General features: G+C 28.4%; 1 protein-coding gene across 3 annotated transcripts in view; it reads left to right on the top strand.

Moving 5' to 3' along the window:
* LOC118191943 (uncharacterized) overlaps positions 1-20,544 on the top strand; it is a 40,563-nt gene extending 20,019 nt beyond the window's left edge. Inside the window, exons 4-7 of one of the 3 annotated variants that reach the window (XM_085822756.1) lie at positions 1,387-1,597; positions 3,420-3,615; positions 8,225-8,382; positions 19,437-20,544. In XM_085822756.1, coding sequence (XP_085678882.1) covers positions 1,387-1,597; positions 3,420-3,615; positions 8,225-8,382; positions 19,437-19,480 — 609 coding nt within the window. In that variant the 3' untranslated portion in view covers positions 19,481-20,544. Of the gene's footprint in view, positions 1-1,386; positions 1,598-3,419; positions 3,616-7,864; positions 7,938-8,224 lie in introns of all 3 variants that reach the window. The other 2 variants (XM_035362809.2, XM_035362808.2) reach the window with 2 other exon arrangements.

Genomic DNA, 20,544 nt, shown 5'->3' with positions numbered 1-20,544 from the left:
CATGCACGTGTTGTAACTTTTACGAAGAAACTGCCACATCGCGCAAAAACCTAATTAAAAACAAAAAAGTTCATATGACTTCCTGTTGGCACATTCCATGATGTGGGGAAAGATTGAAAGGAGGAATAGAAATGATCTCTAGATGTCATGCGATATGCTAAAAACATGCATTAAAAACCGAATTTGTTGTAAATTTTGTGCATGGCACGCATGCTGGAAGGTTAACAAGCTTGTTTAAGATGGAGTTCTTAGGTTTCAAAAATATTTTTGAAGAAATGAAAATCGGATAAAATCAGGATGTCAGAAGAACAGGAGTTTAAGAAATTTAAGCAATCATAAGCAATCATCAATTGTTTATTCTGTAACATTGTAGATTTATTACTATAATATGGATTTATATTTGTGATTGCTTTTTACTGTAGCAAAATTTTATTAATTAAACCTGTTTTGTACAAAAATTTCTTTTGGTACTATTTTTCAAATTTTGCTTATATATGCTGTCCCAGAAGAAAAGAAAGACAATTCAAGATAAATTATGTTTTTAAGTTTAATTTGAGCCATGCATTGCATAAAGATGACTATAAATATATTTCTACAATTCAAAATATAAAAAAAATCAATTGAAATGTTTTAGATATAAATCTTAAAATGTGTGATTGTAGGCAAAAGTGCCTGTCCCTTTCAAGTTTTATGTTAGTGAACCTCTTTGTTTTGCAACCTAATTTATTTTTTTAAATATAGAAGTTTAATTATTTTAAATATGAACTACTAGTGTGCTATATGTATGATAAAAATTAATTACAGAAGTTTTTGTCTTTAACAATTCAATAGAAAAATTTGTTTTCCACCTTCATGGCACGTCCTTTACTTTGAGATTATTTTACCCACAATAAATTTGCCTAAAAGGAGCAGTACGTATTCAGTTACTACAATATATTTTTTTAAATATATAACATATATTTATAAATGTTATATATATATATATATATTATAGTCACTATATGTTTGTTCATATAGATAAATTGTTATATATATATATATATATATATATTATAGTCATATAGTTGATATTTATTCATATAGATAAACTAGTCAAGCTAAGTTTGACTACTTTGAATATGTACTGCCCGCTTAAGTCAGATTTTCAATTGATTTTTTTTATATTTTAAATTGTAGAAATATATTTATAGTCAATTTTTGAATGCATTGGTCAAATTAAACCTTACATTTTTATCTATCGTGAATTTTTCTTTCTTTTCTTCTGAGACAGCATATGTAAGCAAAATTTGAAGATGGGCCATATGCTAAGTTAAAACACTTCTGATATTAAATGTATATAAACATTAAACAAAATACCACTTATGAGTTTTATTTTTCTTTTTACAGGCTATTTGGGTGTTTACTGTAAGCCTCCCCGTAATTTTTATCAACTCGCCAAGAAAAACTGCTCCAGCTGTTAATCCAACTCCAATGACAACATTAGATATCGTGGGAACTACTATGTTTGTAGTTGGCTTCTTATGTGAATCTATTTCAGATATACAAAAATTTCAGTTCAAGGAAAATCCCTCTACAAAAGGTCGATGGTGTGATGCAGGTATTTGAAAATGCATTGCTTTACATTGCATTATATTAATTACTGTGTAAGATAACTTATTGCAATTAAATTGTTTTATTTAATTTCTGTTATTAAAAAAATACAGACATATTTAGGTCATGTTTAATTTTGAAAAATATGTGTATATGTTAGGCTTGGACACAGGGGCGTAGCTAGAGTTTCCAGCGCCCGGGGAACAACTGAAGAATTTGCGCCCCTTTCTGTGTGCCAAGAATGGAAAACATTCCATTAAAAAATTTCGTAGCATCAGTTTGGCACTCCTTGGATGCTGTGCCCGGGGACAGATGTCCCCCCTTGCCCCACCCTAGCTACGCCACTGCTTGGACAAAATAATTCAAACACTGGCAGAAATATGCATTTTGAATAAAAAAGTAGGAATCTTTTACTTTATACATTATACAGCTAAAATAAATAAAGAAGTAGAGAAATGTAAATCGAGAACAATATTGATATAAATTCTGTAGCACATTCTAACCAGTTCTGATTTATTGAAGGAAGCAACAGGAATCTGAGTCTTAATTTTGTTTTCAAGAATGCCCCATGCAGATAGAGGTAATTCTGGTACTAATGAGTTTGTGGTAGTTTCTCATATCATACACAGACATTTTGTTCCCTCCCCCTTTTTTTGAGTTAGTAGTGGGTTTGAAGTGGTTAACACTGTACTATTTACCCATTGATATTTTGACATTCAAAAGATTGGATGTTGGAAACAGAGTGTAACTTGATTTCATATGTATGATGGCCATTTGTTTTGGCATGTTTATTTTCATGTGGCCCTACTACTGGTATTAGCCAATGGTGCTATGAAAGTTCAGATAGTGTACTACTAGAAACACAATAGAAGTTGCATTGATGCAAGAAGCTGTGTATCATCCAAAAGTTGCAGTAATACACGCTTCAGTAATTGCTACCAGTCGCATGAAAAGGTAGTGTGTAAGAACCAATGACGTAATGCCCCATAATGTTGGTCCAAATATTTACTGTAAAACAGCTGTAGATTATACATGCAACATGAAATACAGAGGGGCAGGGTGAAAGGTTATGTATGTGTTACACAACTTTGTGTTGCATGGTAGTTTGACACCATCTAAATGTGATGGTTATGCAAATTGAAGGTTCCTTCCCTCGTGAAATGTGACTCATTAGTGAACAACACATCTGTTATGGAAAAGCAATTTGAGATGCATAAATTGCTTGGTTGAAGTGCTTGGACATGGTGCATGTGAAGCGAATGCATTTTGTTTTTTTCTAAGAATTCGAAATATGCTGCCATGGGAAACCTTTACTTTGTATATTATAGCTTGCTTGCTCAAACTTGAGGTTGAGTCTTCATGGCTAGGAGTATTGCCTCGCCGGATAATGTTCTTTATACAGTCGCTTTGGCACTCATTCATTTCACTATACAACCCCGTATGCCAGGAACATATCAACTAATTCTGCATTCGCATAATCACCAGTCCTGCTACCTCTGCATCTATATGTGAAATGACACTTCCATGCAAGAATGCTCTAACACTGTCTACCATGTAATGAAAGTATTTCTAACTCTGCATTGCTATGTGATTCTGACTGTATGGTACACAGTTCTAAAAGTTTATAACGCTGATGGCTGGGAAATCTTTGAAATGAAGAACTTTTTTGAAAGTTTGGGGGGGGTGTATTTTTTGGTGATGTAAATGTTATGTTGATGTGCTAATAGTCTATTAAGAATATGATGGGTTAGCATAGAAAGTTTTATGTGTTATGTAAGTAATATAATTGTGAAAATTTGAAGTAGTTTTTTTCCTCCTTTGCTTTATAGGATTATGGAAGTATTCCCGGCATCCCAATTATTTTGGAGAGATTCTTCTATGGTGGGGTATGTTTGTAATTTCAGTGAATGCTATTCGAGGTGTGGAGTGGGTTGCCATTTTGAGTCCAATTTTTACAACTGCTATCATTCTTTTCCTTAGTGGAATTCCTTTGCTAGAAAGGAATGCTGATGAAAGGTTCAGAAAGTATGTAATTTTTTATTGCTTCATTTTTATTTCACAACAAATTTCCTGTTGCCGGTTTTTATTAATATTGATGAATTAATGCTTAATTTGTTTACTAGTAAATACTTACTTACATAAAATTCGTCCTAATTTTGTCTAAAATAAATATTAATAGTTAAACTTTGCTATATTCTGTACATTAGTAAGGTAAATGTAGACAGGGATTTTAGTATATGGAATTAGACAGATATTTTAGTGTATGGAATAAGATTTAAATTTTATTTTCTTAATAAGTAATTTTTTAGTCCAAAGGGGCAATTTGCCCAGAAAGACTATTAATTTCATTTTGGCATTTTGCGTCAATTCACAATAAGCCTTGTTTCACTTTTCAAATTGTTGCCACCAAATATTATCACCCTGTCTTATATTTAAAGAAAGTAAATAATGAAGAATCTGCATAAATGTATGTATATTTCTTGCATTGTGATAAAACACAGGACCTAGAGCCATCAAAGTTTGAATAACGTAATCTTCCATAGAATATGGGCATGTAGAAGCCCTAATTTGAGTTTGAAATTTGCTTTATTAGCGATTTCATATTTTGTAACATTTCAAAGAATTTTTGATTAACAAACTATATCAAAGCGAGCAATGGCAACACCGTATAGGGAGGGGAGAGATAATTTACCTTCAGTGCACCAGATTCTGTATCGGAAATTCTAAAGATATGCTCATTTTAAGATTATTTTGCGATACTACTTTTGAACTGAATTTTATGGTTTGAGTATGTAGAACATGATATTTAATAAATAAAGGTAAAACACTAAACATTAAAGAATACATAATTTAAAATCTGAAACCTTTCAGATTTTATTTATTTACTATTATTTTTTATTTATAAGTAAATTTTTATACTTGTTTTTAATGTTGTGACAAATACAGGATGAATAAGCTTACATTTTCCTAAAAATTAAAGAAATTTAAGAATTACACTTGTCTGCTACTAATTTGTATTTTACTATGCTATTAGTTAATAATATGGTTAATTATAGCTGATGCAATTTAAGTTATTTCTGTTTAAAAGGACTTTTGTTTAATTCCCTCAAAAAAAGTTTAATTTTTTAGTAATGATTTTATGAAACATATGGTTCATATTACATATGGAGACAATTTTAGTATTAGAGTACAAAGTCTTAAATCCGGAATGATCTATAATCCGGACCTCAAAGCTACAAACTTTCTGCACGCGCACAATACTTTTACGCATGTGCATATGCGTTTACGCATGCTCATAAACGTTTACGCATGCACGTTTAATGTATAACAGACGGTATAAGCTAGGCTAAAATTATCTAATTATCTATTTCAGTTAATATTACAGATTGCTCTGTTCCTTAATTTTCTAATTGGATCCGGCTTATTATTTTTTGCAGACTGTTAGAGCAATTTTATAAAAAGTAAGCTTGAACTTTCGATTATGTCAAAAAGAGTTTCCGATTCTGGAGCTGCCAAAGGATCTACAAAGCGAAAGCATGTTTCGATGTCCATCAAACAAAAAGTGGAATTGCTGCAAAAAATGGATAAAGGCATGAAGTGACAGAGAGATTAGTGAAAATGAAAACATTTCCATTGACAAGTTAAGTTGGTATTCTCAGCACAGCTATTACAGGACTTGAACAGGGGAACTTTTTAACTGAACAAGAAATTATGTCTGTTTATAGAATTAAAGAGAAAGTATTAGTATATAAAACAAAGCAACTTAAACAACTTACATTTAAAGAAATGTTTAATAAAGTAAACAAATAAATATTAAGCTTTTTTTTTTTTTTTTTTTTTTTTTTTTTTTTTTTTTTTTTTTTTTTTTTTGTAAATTTTGATATCCTGTTGATCATAATTGCTCTTTATTTCATAAATTACGGTTTCATATTTTTAATTGTATAATTTCTGCATGCCATCTTGCCAGATTTAAATTGATGATCTATAATCCAGAAAAACCCTTAATCTGGAATTGCCGAAGTCCCGACGAGTCCAGATTAAAGACTTTGTACTGTATAAATATTAAAGCAGTCAGTTGAATCTTGCAAGCAGCAAGCAAAATTAATATTAAGGTTCTGTGGTTTTATCCCCTTAGCTACTGATAAATCTCGTATCTGTTGCTACTTATGCAATTTGTATTTTTTAAATGGTATAATTATCTTTATCTATTTATTTAAAGTTAAAATAGAAATTCATTCTTCATTAACAATATCCAGATTGCATAGTGATAGTGATTCTTTAATGCTTACAAAGTTAAATTTTTCACTTTTTAAAGTTGAGTCACACTTAAGTGTTCATTAATTTAGCAATAAAATGAAAAGAAAAAAAAAAAAGTTTGATATTCATAGCTATAAAATAGTTGTTGTCTGCAGTAAATATATAATTCTGACTCGCCCCCAAAAAAAATATTTTGTTCATAAAATTTGCAGTGGAAATATTGTGCTGTTTAATAAATCTTTTGAGTTTTTTTTTGGAGCAGTTCTTAAACTTGAGTATGCAACATATGATCGTTATGAAGAACTTTCTGTTGAACTCCGAGGTTTCGTTTGGGGTGTATTATTTTTTATACTAATGTGGGTTTATCATTCATACATTGTTGCTGCATAATTTCAGTAAACAGCAAAAGTTTACTATTTCAAGTAAAGCCTATTTCTGAAATGAATTCTTTCATGAAATAATTAACTCTATAACTAAGGCACTATAATTCTAAGTGTTATTAGCTCTTTAAATGTTTTCACTCTTCGCCTTTAAAACTAACATTACACTGAAAGAATGTGTGTTGGTATTATAATAGAAAACATTGCTAAAATGCACTTACATTTTGTTAACATCATAAAAGAAAGAATTACTAATCATGTAAAAGCCTAAAGCTAGAAGATAAAATATCTACAGGAAACCTGTCCCATCATTGATGCTTATCCTTCAATGTCTGTTCTTGACATCTTTCAAAATATTATTTATCCTTATATATTTTGTCAATTACTGTACTGTTTTCTAGTCCAAAGGGGCTTTGTCCCTGAGGGACTATTGTTTCTGTTTTGCGATTTTGCATTGGATCACTCTGAATGTTCGTTTCACTTTTCAAACTGCTGCCACCAAATATTATCGCCCTGTATTATATTTGAAGAAATTAAACAATGAAGAATCTGCATAAATGTATGTATGTTTCTCGCATTGGGATAAAACAACGGTACTTAGAGCCCTTCAGTTTTAAATGATGTAATCCTACTGTGAATATGGACATCTGGAAGCCCAAATTCGGAATTTGTATTATTATCAATTTCATATTTTGTAAAACTTTAACAAATTTTTGCTTAACAAACTCAAGGATTTTAGCAAGCAATGGCAACGTTGTACAGAAAAAACACTATTTTTACCTCCAGCGTGTGAGACTATGTATCAGAAATTCTAAAGATATGCTCATTTTAAAATTATTTTGCAATATTGCTCTTGAACTAAATTTTATAGTTTAAGTGCGAATAACATGATATTTAATAAATAAAGGTAACACACAACACATTAATAAAATGCCCCATTAGACATAATTTAAAATCTGAAACCTTTTGGATTTTTTTAGTCCAAAGGGATTTGAATCCCGAAGGACTATTAGTTTCGTTTTGGCATTTTGCGTCGGACGGATAAATGTCGGTTCACTTTTCAAACTGTTGCATAAAATGTTAGAGTCCTGCATTATATTTGAAGAAATGAAATAATGAAAATCTGCGTAAATGTATGTATATTTCTCACATTGTCATAAAATAACGGTACACAGAGTAATCGAATTTTGAATAACGTAATCCTCCAACGAATATGAGCATGTGGAAGACCAAATTTGAAATTTGTTTTATGATCGATTTCCTATTTTTTAAAACTTTGACGAATTTTTGATTAACAAACTCAAGGATTTCAAAGCGAGCAATGGCAACGTTGTGCAGAAAAAACATTTTTATCTCCAGCGCGTGAGTCTCTGTATCGGAAATTCTAAAGATATGCTCGTTTTAAAACTATTTTGCGATATTGCTGTTGCACTGGATCTTATGGTTTAAGTGCGAGGAACATGATATTTAATAAAGAAAGGTAACAAACAAAATGTTAAAAAACGCCCCTTTAGACATAATTTAAAATCTGAAACATTTCAGATTTTTTTTTTTTTATTATTATTATTATTATTATTATTATTATTTTTAATAAAAGAATTTTTCTTTTAAACTTTTTCTACCTTTGCCATTTGCAGTTTTGGGAAGTCTGTCTTGCCGTGACCATGTGCTTGAAAGCCATTTCTTAATAGACTGAGCGGGATGACCCTGGTAATTTATGTATTTTTCATTGTTTCCAAAACGGGAGAGTGGAATGAAACATAGCCTGATTTCTCTTTAGCCACATAGTATTTTATTCTTCTGTAGGATCCTATCAATAATAAATTCATCTTGACGTCTTGGATTTTAAAGAGATCATTTATATGTATTACTAGAATGTTTTTAAAATTTCTATTATTTATACTGAAGTTATGATCTTTATTATTATATAGGTTCATATAATTTGATTGTTTATATCATATCATTTATTGTAATGTTTTCTCTTTTTTTTTTTTCAGCATTGAAGAATATAGAATTTATAAAGCCACCACCAGTCCGCTGATACCTTTGCCGCCCACTGTGTATGCAGACATTCCAACTTTATTTAAAGTTTTATTGTTTTGTGAGTTTCCACTGTATAACTATTTGGATCCAAGTAAAGATGCAACAGAATCAGGTGAAGCTTCTGGTCCAACTCCAACATAACTCTGAAAGCATATAATTCCTATTTAACATTGAATTTTTTTCCCCCTGATCTCTTTTCATCCTTAAACTGTATAGCAAAATATGTTACCGATTCTAGTCTTCAGTAAGTTACAAAAACTAGTATTCATCATACCTGTAGAATGGTGCTACTAGAAACTGCCTTGCAGACAACTCTATCCTTTACTGTTATTAATAGGTTTGTGGTAATGTATTTCATTTACGGATCTGCATTTTATGTAATATTATGCAATAAATTCATATATTTAAAAAGAAAAATGTAAGTGTAAAAAAAATTGTTAAAGTTATTCTTTTGAGAATATTTATCTAGTGCCATAACATATAGAAATAGTCTTCCTAGAATGTTATTTCTTGTTGACTTGTAAGATATATTTGGAAAATATTAGATAGACATTTAGTTATTAAGCACATTCTCATATATTCTTTCACTGTTTCATATTTTTTAAAAAATATATTATTTATGTGTTAGGACATTACACATTTTCTATATCTTGTAGTTAGGTTTAGTTTGAAAAAACGATGCTTGTTCCCAAATGATAAGTTTTAATTTTTGGGGAATTATTTATTATAATTTACTTTCAGCCATTCTTGCATCAAATTATAAACTCTTCACTACTATATCTAAGTACTACGATCATAAGATGATAAACATTATGCTGTTATCAGGTATTAGGTCGTACTTATTTATTGATTTTAATCATAAATTTTCTATTATAGTATCATAGCTTAGAGGGCTATTATGTAAATTAAAACAGTTGTAAATTTATATATATGTGTCATAGATGCCAATAATCAGTATCACAGAATGTCCTGGTTTTTAATTTTTAATCCTTACTTAAGAAAATGTTTCCTAGTAATAAGGGAACTTTATTGAATTATTGAAATTTAATTGTGCAAATTTTCTTATTAAATTTGATTTGATCTGAAATAGATTAATGTACTGTAAACATTTGTAGAATTTCTTATGGAGATTCAATGTCTTTAATATTTAATTTTTTGCATTACATTGATGGCACATTACTAAGTTTTATGTATGCAATAATAAATAAATAAAATTAATCATCAGTGTGCATGTATTAATGATTATAACATGTACACCTTGCACAAAAAAAGGGGGTGGCAAATTTCTGTATCTTCTGTTCTACTGGATTGATTGACAAAATTTAACTTTCTGTTTTCATGTCTCAAAAGCCTGACATACAATATATATAGCATTGTTCTAATATAGATATTTTGATACAAAATCCGACTTTCTCTGAAATTACATGTTTATTGTGTAAAGTTTGAGGAGAAACGTCCTGAGAAATTTTTAAATTTGTCTTGGCGCACTTTTTTCGTTTTGTGCCAGGAATAGTTCACTTGGTGAAATTCTTAATTTATGTTAACCAATTTCGTTTCCCATTCACTGTGCAAGAGCAGAATAAAAGATGCAACATTCATTCTTTCAATTAGTTTTAACAAAGTGCTTAAATCATGTTTGGTGGTATTACCACTTATAACAAATACACCAAATTTCAAAATGTGCCAGCATATAAATTCATGTAGATTTTTGGAAATTATAGATAAAAAATTCGTACATCTACTTTAAGATGATGGCAAAAATTTCATAGTTTTTAATTCAAAATTTCTTTCGGAAAATTTATAAAAACTAACAAAATATACAAATTAAAAAAACAAATCAAGAAACAGATGCAAATTGTATTTGGATTGAACCTAAATTTCAAATTGTGATAGAAGGAATCCAGTAAGTTTAATTAAAAAAAAGAGATATGAATAAATATATACCATATTCAATTAATATTGAGTAGTTAAAGTTTTGACAAGCTAATTTTTTAAAAACTACTTTTGTGATTTTTATAAAACTTGGCACTTTGCCGTAACTTGAATTATAGAATCAAAATATGGAAGAAAGTAGCTTTGTCATTTCAGAAAAATCTGATTTTGTGTCAGAATACCCATGCTAAAAAAATGTCATATATAAATATAATATATATCATGAGTCATGCTTTTGAGACATTAAAAACGCAAATTAAATTTCATCAATTGGCTCAGTAGAACAGGAGATATAGAACTGTCCCATTTTCTTTTTGTAGGGTGTACATCAATTGTAAATTTTATTTGTTTCATTTTTAAAAGTGCTTGAGGAATGAAGAAAGTTTAAAAAATTAGTTAAAAACATACAATTTATAATATCTAATTGATATAATTGTATATTAGAATCATTTTCAATAGTTCAGTAATCTGAATCATTCATTGTAAATATATAAGTCAGTTTGCAGTGGTTTTGCCATGCAGCTTGAAAATATCCCAGAAACTCTTATATTTTGTGCAAGAATCCGTGGGTTTTTTTACGTTTCAAATTTGGCAATTGTGATATATATATATATACATACATGCATATATTTTATGATATATTTCATTCTGAATTCTTGTAGTGATATATTATATCAATATGTAAAAAAAGTTTAATGTGTTTTTAAAGTATGATTTTTCCCCTTTTGCTTGTGCAATTTGTTTTTATGATAATATGTGTGTTGTCAGCGTTTTGATGATTTTTAGCTTCCTAAACAGTTTGGACTGTCTGTGTAAACTTAACAGTTTCAATTTAGTTTGTAATGATTAAATATCTAATTATAATGATTCTTCTAAGATTAAAATGTTTTTACTAACTTCATGATTTACATATTGTTATTCATAATATATATATATGTATCTAAAGAAAGGAGAAAGAAATGAAGGAGGGATTATGAAAACTCTATATAGCACCATTGAAACTGTTGCAAAATTGTTATTGTTGTAGATTGTTTGTCTAAGTTGCTACAACAGTTCAGCTTTATCTTATTCATAACAGGCATCATATTTAAAATTTTAAGTGCAATGTTAACTTTCTGAGTCAATGATTATCATTTGTTTCATAAATATTAACCAAGCTTGTACTGAAATTCCCCCCCCCCCATATTGTGTTCACTTGCCTATAACGGCATTGGTCACTCCTAAGGCCAGAAGTGGTGGCCATTTTATTATGAAGGCACTTAATAGATGGCCACTGATACCTCCTATGAGGATAACAGACAATTTTACCTTCTCTGGGATTCGAACCTGAGCCTTTCGGTATCGCAGTTGGCTCCCCTAACCACTATACAGTCTGTGTGGTTTTTTTGTACTGAATGTTATTTTATATATTTCATAGACGTAATAGAAATGTTCATATGTGGGAAGTAAATTGGTTTGAAATGTTTTCAGGGATCTTTATTAGTATTTCCTCATAATGCTGGAATATTCTTTTGGGGGGGGAGATAAAGTGATAAGTAGTTTTTGAGCAAATTTTACCAAAATGAGCAAAAGAAAAAGGGAATAACAAAAATAGAAGCACATATAAAATAAACCTCGGTAAGAAACTTAAAAACTGATAAAATATAAATGAAAAAAAAGCAAACACATATTCAGTACAGTATCCGTACAAAGATTATATGACATGTATAAATGCTTGAATAGCTTGCCAGATGAATTCAAAAGCAAAATTTTGAAGTAAAAGCAGAAAAAAAGAAATAAAAAGTGCAAGTTTTTTTTATTGAGGGGGGGGGGGAGGTGGTCAGTAGAGTAACCAATTTGTTACTCCTGTTCCTTCCTTTCGTTCCTTTCTTCTTCCTCTTTTTCCTTTCCAAATTCATAATTATGATCTTTAATTTCATATTCTAGGATACTAGTTGCTATTTTATATATATCATACAGTTCTGTAATTTTGTATGAATTCAGTACTTAATTTCGAAAGTCTTTATTTCATTAGAAATAGTAATATACTTAGAGTTTTCTGATAATTTTTTTTTATCAGAAATATTTGCCTTTTTTTTTTATATCATTTGTATGTATTTGCGCAATTCATTCAGTATTAATGCCATTAAATTTGTAATTAGTTTATGTATACTGTATATAAAGTGATATTTTTAATGATGTGACTTATTTAAAGTGTTATTCTTAAAAACCTTGAGAATTCATTGAAATTACGAGTATCATATATTGCTTTCAATTTTTTTATACCGAAGGCTCTCAATTTTATAAACGTTATAATTTTAGTCATTTAGTTAGTAATAGCTTACATTTATTTAGCTATGAATATTTAATTAAAAAGAGAGGAAAGAAAATGTTTTCTTTCTTTTTACATTAAAAATAGATTTTATGTTAACAAATATAACTAAATAAACATTTGAAAATTAATAATTTTGAAGTGATATGATTGTGAAAATTTTGGTTTTTTACATGTATATTGTATATTTCTCTGCCAAAAAGAGCACGATGCTAATACAGCCATATGATGCAAGATATGGTGAAAGCAGTAGCCTTTCTCTGGTGTGAAATATGTACAAAAAGCATAAATACACACAATTTTCCAAAGTATACATACAAGCACAGAAATTAAAAACAAGAGAAAAGTGTTTTAATGATTAAAATTTAACCTGCAAATTTTAAAATGCTTTTGAATCTAGTGTATATTGTATTTTCACAGTAGGGATTAATATATAACTTATGAATTTCAGTCTTTAGAAATATTTTTGTATTTTATCGAAATATTAACGTACTTTTCATACAACTTAAGTGTAATTTAATTATTTACTATCATAAAAATCATTACAATAAAAAAACCAGAGCAATATTTAGAAATCTATGATGAATTTATACATGAAATACCTATATACACTTTATATTTATCATAGTCTTGCAAAAAGAAGGGAAGTTTATTTGCAGTCAGTATAGATAGGAAAAAGGAAAAAGATGTAGGCAAATGAAGTAAAATTAAGGCTGTTTTGTGTTTTGAAATAAATTAAAATGTTTACTTTTTAAACTCATTTAAAATCTCATTTTTTTAATGAAATTGCAATACTACATAAAGCATGATAATTTTATTTTGCTGAATATGCTCTTTTCTAATTGCATGGCACATGATAATCTTAGAATTATCATTTGCTTGCTAGAATGATAATTCTAGTATCTGCAGCTGTAATGAAGCTTTACGTTTTTTGAATTAAAATTTTATTTGTAGTACTATATGGTAGACATTAAAATTGCCTATTTTTATCAATAATATAAGTTGAAGTGTTTTTTTTTTTTTTTTTTTTTAATTCTCAAATGAAAAATAACTGCAGTGGGTTTCAGTATTGGTTTTTATTTCCACACTCATAAAAGTAGTTTTTTGCCATCAGTATTTATTTGTATTTTTCTCTTGTTAATATTTTCTATTAGCCTTCAATCTTGATATAAAGATCATACTATTAAGTTGCTGAAATTTCTGTTAATAGTTTTATTACTTATGTGAGTTATAAATTTAAACAAACAAAAATGCTTGTTTTTTTTTTTTTTTTTTTTTTTTTTTTTTTTTTTTTAAGGGAAAACAAATCCAAGTATATATGTGATAATTTAATGTGTAGGAGGAATCAGGATAAGCCACAAACTTCCAGATGTACCAATTTTCAGAGCATAATTTTATTCCATTATAATTAACATAAAATCATTTTGTAGGCAAGGTATTTATTCAATCATATTTCAATACGGTAATTTTTTGTACTCTGATTTAAAAAGTAAGACATTAATCTAATTCTAAGTAAAAAGAAAATTAAGTAATCTTAGACTGGGAAGCGAAGCTCGAAAGTGTTAGCAAGGTAGAAACTAGGAAAAGGAATGATGTAATTAATTTACAAGTGGTATTTATACCAAAGTAGATGGAATTGTAGAGACAAGCTACGATTGGTTAATTTTATTTTTAGTTACCTTTTTCGATCAGTATTATATAACACGGAAAGATCTCGAATTTGGGAGAACATTTGAATTTAGGGGTGAGCACCAAATCTAGAATAGTTAATTTTGAGGTCGCCAATTAGTTTTAAAGCAGCCATTGTATTTTGTTTTAGGGCCAGAATTTTTGGGTGAAGTTTTATAATTAAAAATATATTGAAATGGCTCATGAGCTAATTCTGGATACAGAAAGGCAAGGATTTTTGTAGAAGAGATTTAAACTGATTTCAATATTCCTTCTCCCTGACGAAGTGGCATTAAAGTTGATTGAATCCCTCTTCTGTTATGTTCATTTTTTGAATTGGGATATTGCTTGTTTGAAAAGTTTTGGTTTTAACATTTTTAAAATTCTTTGTAGCATATATAGGATTGTTTGAAATTTATTAGTTACGAATTTCAGTTTTTGGTCTTTGTGAAAAATTAGTTCTAAATTTCTTACTTTGTTTTTACACATATATGTATTGAACATTACCTGTCTTATGTGTATGTAACATTTCTAATTTTGTTATATAATATAGTTCGTTTTTCCTGTGTGCTGTAAAATTAGATTCTCTTTGAGTGTAAAACATTAAAAAATATATAGTATGCTGGAAGTGCTAATGCAAATTAACTATTGATAGCATAGAGCATGAAACCAAAGTTCTTTTTTCTTTTAGAACAGTCATTTTTTTGTCATACAGGAGTTACCTTTTTTTTTTTTTTTTTTTACTTTTAGGACAGTCAGTTTTTGTGATACAGGAGAGATCACAAAATAAATATTTTATTCAGTGCTTAAGGGATAACTGATTCTATGTTTGTATGAAATGTATTTGATACTGAGGTCAGACAATGATTTTTCTTGTTGTTTTCAATAAAATGCTGAACGTAGTATGTTTAAGTTTTTTAAGTATGATATGTATTTCATTATTTTTCATAAAAATACTTGTATCAAGGGATATTTTCTTGAATTCAGTGAACAAGGAGAAAAGTGTGTGAATTAGTTTCATATATGAGTGTGTGTGCATAAGCAATTGCTAGCTCTCAATTCATATGTATAAGCTTGCTTCCAGCTGCGGTAAAATTTACTTTAACTTGTGCATTATTGGTGCACATCACAACTATATACAATTATTGTATTATATGAAAACTAATTATTGTATTATGTTTTAATGAACTACATAGTCCTGTATTGCTTTTTACTGTTGAAATAAATTTAAGGGAAAATAATTTATAATATATTTTAATATGTGAAAAGTGCCAAAAATTTTACTTGATGATTACTTGAATTATTTTTACGATGCTACAGATTAAAGCAAATGTGAAGTGTGTTCTGCGGAAAAATATTTTAAATAGGTCTTAGGAGCAACCTTATTTTAAGTTTTGATGCTTGAAATCAGTAGGTCTTAAAAGATCGTTTGCAGTATTACTAAAAGTTTGAGATTAATAGGTATAATTACTATCATAGTTACTGCTCTTTTTGATAAAGTTAACTGAAAAATCTAATAGTCAGAGTAATACCAAATAGACAAAGGTAATGAATAATTGTGAATGTTCCTTATAAAATAGAAATTTTAAATTGTTTTAAAAAAATCAGTTTTGACATTAGAAACATCCTTAGCAACATAATTTTCCTGCCATGATATTTTCATCTCGTGGGTTGTTCCATGAATGAAATATTACATATTTCGGTCCTCATCGAAAATATTATTTGCCTGATTGTAAATACTACACAATAAAAATTATATATAATAGGATACTGTTAGTGTAATTGTTGTAAATATTTGCTAGTATTAGTATGACCAATGAAAGATGTTTCTAATGCCATGCATTAGGTACCTCAACTACAAAATGTTTCTTTTCCTTATGCCTTTTGACTTTTATAAAGTATTCTCCATCTGTAACAGATCATTCAAAACATGTGCTTCCATATGTGATATATTTTGGTCATTTAAACTTTTATCTAATATTTGTAATTAAATTTATTTATATTTTACATCAGTTGTAATTTAAGGCTTACTGAAGTTTTTTCTGTATCAAAGAATGTATATATACCCTGTTCATAAAAGACGTTATCTGGCCTTTATTTTTGCAACTGTTGAGCATAGATGTATACTTCCAGCAACAAAAATGTTTTAAATGGCATAATGTTTTTGTATTTTTAAAAATTAGTTTTGTGTAAAATAAAAAATCTAACTTTTTATACATTTGTGCATTCCTATACGTACATTTAGGAAAGTGTTATACTTGTTATTAAAAGTAAAATGTAGAAAGTTTGATTCTATGACAAAAATTATCCCAATCTTTACCTTCAAAATTTGTTATTTTTGATGACACACCACTTCCAATTTGGATTGCAGGTTTGATTAATAAATAAATTAGAATTCTGTGAGGTTGATTTTTCCTCTTAAATTCCATCCAGTGATATTCTTTTGTGAGTTACTAGTACTTTTAATTTGTAATTTTGTTACATTTGGGTTGAAAGTATTCACACAAGTGATTTTTTTAAGTTTTCAAACCTAAAAAACAGTATTCTCATTCATTTTATTACTTTCGAATTATAATCTAATAATCATGAAAAAATTAAACTAGTAATATTTTTATTAATTAATGCAATTGATGTTATTAGTTGGCTACATGCCAATACTGAAACCTGCCAGTGTTTTCTAGTATAAAGGATTCTGTAAAATTCTACAAGTAAAATCTCCAGTTTCGAAAAAAGTGCATTGAGTACAGGAATTGCATCGATATTTTCTATGATAATCAGCACTAACAAAAGAAACCTTTTATCCCAACTGATATTTTATTTTTAGTTATGTAGATATACAAACAGTTCACTCTTCAATTTGTGTAGCCCTTGAATATGATTTGCAACTTCAATAGCAAATATCTTTAATCAGTTTTTTTGTCATTACAGCAGTCACCTTTTTTTTTTTTTTTTTCTTTTAGAACAGTCATTTTTTTGTCATACAGGAGTTACCTTTTTTTTTTTTTTTTTTTTTTTTACTTTTAGGACAGTCAGTTTTTGTGATACAGGAGAGATCCCCCCTTTTTTCTACTTTAAGGACAAGTACACAGTTTCCCTAAATATAAATATAAGCTCTGGAACACATAAAATATTAGATTTTGTAATATTTACAAAATTAATGTTTTAAATTTTAAAATGCTAAAAAAGATTACTTGTATCAATGAAAACATTTTTGGAACTGGAAGTACAGTAAACCCTTGGCGAATACAGGGTTACGTAGGTCAGGTTCTGCAAAGTTTACTTATTATGCAAAAAAAAAGGGGTTAGGTATGATTCAGATTACAAAAGTATGTATAATTTATGCAAACCTAAATATTGTTATTAAAAGGGGAAAATGGAGCAATGTTAAGTAAAAGGTTTTCAATTACAGCTTAATAAGCAGATACATGATACACTTATTTTTGCTAAATAGTTTGTGATTTTTGCTTTACAGTTGCTCTGATGCAACTCATTAAGTGTTTCACAGTAAGGAGTGTAAAGTTTTTCAATATCTCTCACAAGTGTCCTCTTCTTTCTTCATTTCAACCTATCTCCATTACTATATGACTTTTCTACAGTTCATTTTTTATTTTCACTGTCACTGATTTCACAGTAGGCTGGTGTCATAAGATCATTCAGTTTTTCATTTGTCATTTCTCAACTAATTTTTTAATATTTTCTGCTTCCATATCTGAAAACCTTAATTGCATATTGCTTTTGGTCCATTTTCAAATTTTTCTTACATATGCTGTCCCAGAAGAAAAGAAAGAAAATTCAAGATAAATTAATATTTAAAGTTTAATTTGAGCCATGCATCGCATAAAGATGACTATAAATATATTTCTACAAATATGAAATATATAGTCATTTATGCAATGCATTGCTGAAACTAAGTGTTAATTTATCCTGAACTTTCTTTTTTGGGGATACAGCATATGTAAGCAAAATTTGAAAATGGGCCTTTTGCAATTTGTATGATTTTCTGAGCTTCACTTTCAGTAGCTGGAAATCCTTTAAAAATTGCTGACAACTTCTGGCCATTGCTGATGCCAGAAAGCATCAATTATTAATGAAGTAACTTTTTCTCTTGTGAGTTTAATCATTTTCAGTGTCTTATGTTGATTTGAATCCAAAATGCCAGTACTGTGTCATGCTTTTTGCAGGAATGTAAACATGTTTGACATAATAGACTTGGAGTGATTTATGTCCTTTCTTTGGATTCAGGAAGTAACTATATATTTGGAAGGAGTAAACTATATATTTGGATGCAATTGTTGTGAGGGCTTCAGTTCTGTGTCCTAGAGTATTATTGAGAATTAGAAAAACTTTAATGCTCAAGTTTTGTTGTTCTAAGTAATGCTTGATTAAAGGTTTTGTTCCAAGTCAGGGATGGCCAAACCGCAGTATGCATGCCACACTGTGGCATGGCGAAGTTTTAACAGTGGCACGTAAAGATTTATTGAAAAAGTAAAAGATTTCAAAAAATAATATCATTTGTATTAACTTCATAGGTAGATACGTAAGCACAGTAGAATAAATATAATAATTCAATTTCTCTGCAAGATGTTAATTGTTACCCATCTGAAATCGAAATTGGAATTATTGACCTACAGCAGTATATATATGAAAAAAGCAAATATAAGGAAATGATTTAAATTGCAAGTGATCCAAATAGTACTAAATTTTGGAAATTTGTACCAGCAAACAATTTTTCAAATTTACACTATTTGGCTGTCAAATATTATCATAGGATTGAATCAACATATGTTTGTGGAGAAATATTTTCTATTAGGAACATAATAAATTCAAAATATCATTCAAGAAAACTGATATGCACCTAAAACACCTAATTTTGTTAGCACTTTCAAGAATTAATCCTAATATAGATGAACTTAGTAAACAAACTACATATTCAAAAACCACATTAATTAAGTACTGTTTAATAGTTGTTTCGAAATAAATAATTCAAATTAGTCATTTATATTTTATACATAACCTAACTGACAACCTTTAAGAATGTTTATTAATAATAAAACTCTAGTTTGTACATTTGCTTTATTTATTATATTATTTTTTGAATGCCCACTAACTCAGACTTGCATAAAAATATGCTATTTGAGTAAAAATCCAATAATGAGCCTTTAAATAACATTTTTTTCGCCTTTTTATATTTTTAGTATGTTGGAAAAGTTGGAAGTGGCACCCATAACTTTTTTTTTTTTTTTTTTTTTTTTCAGATAGTGGCACCTTTCTCAAAAGGGTTGGCCATACCCTGTCCTAAGTAATGTTAGACTAAATGACTTTGCTCTAAGTAATGTTTGTTTAAATGAATGAATTTTCTAACCTTCTTTAAAGAGATGTAAGATGTTTCTACAGCAAATTTTTGGATTACTTTCTGAAAATATCGTATAATTTGTATAATGCTTCATCCACAAGTTAGAAAACAAGCATGGTTTATTTCGCATGCAATGGAAATGTTATAATTTTTAACCACATAATATAGTTAAATCATGTGAATCAGTATTAAAATGGAATATGTAGTTCTTTTATGTAAACTTGTTTTTTGAAATATTTTTCTAAATCATTTTGCATTGCTTTCCCATCATTATAAATCTGAATGATTATTATACTTACAGTGCCTACAAATGTTTGTGAATCATGTATTAATATAAATTTTGTAAAGTTGTTTTTGGTCGAACATCATGTTTACACACGAATCTCCAGTTGCTTATGTAAAGGGGAGAAAGAAGTTGGAATTATACATGTTTTTTATTTATTAAAATTAATGTTGTCTTTGCAGAGAAAGTTTTTTAGCATATAATGTTTAGTTGAGTGATTATTGTGTTTAAATCGTATATCTAAGTTGAATTATGATTTAAAAAAAAAAAAAAAACTACTAGTTAAAAGGAAAAAAAATTGCTAAAAGTACTCGATTTTAATACCTTTGAGACATCAACTGTTATCAGCTTGTTGAATTTCATAAATTCCTATGTCAGGCTGTTCTAGTAATCAGTAATTTTTAAAACAAGTGCCAGAAAAGGTAAAAACTTTGTAAGCACATTTAGTAAATATTTTTTCATATTTTATTACTTCATTCATTTTTATTACCCTGCAGTTGTGTGTAGAGGATCATGTTATTAAATAGCATTACATTTTGTTTTTATATTATTATATCGTTTCAAGCATCATCTTTCTTATACATTTGTGGAAGAATACATTTTGTTTGTTTTTTACAAATTATTTAATTTATAAAATTTTTTGAAGTGTGTTTATTGGGAAAAAATATATTTAAAAATGATTTGTTATCTTTGAATGTTGTTCATGAATAAAATTTTAAATCCCTAT

Source organism: Stegodyphus dumicola, chromosome 1 (genome assembly GCF_044657685.1).
Source record: "Stegodyphus dumicola isolate Sdum_Otavi_A_Nest chromosome 1, ASM4465768v1".
Taxonomy (NCBI): domain Eukaryota; kingdom Metazoa; phylum Arthropoda; class Arachnida; order Araneae; family Eresidae; genus Stegodyphus; species Stegodyphus dumicola.
Note: the sequence above shows the minus strand (reverse complement) of the source record. Positions and strands in the feature narration are given on the sequence as shown.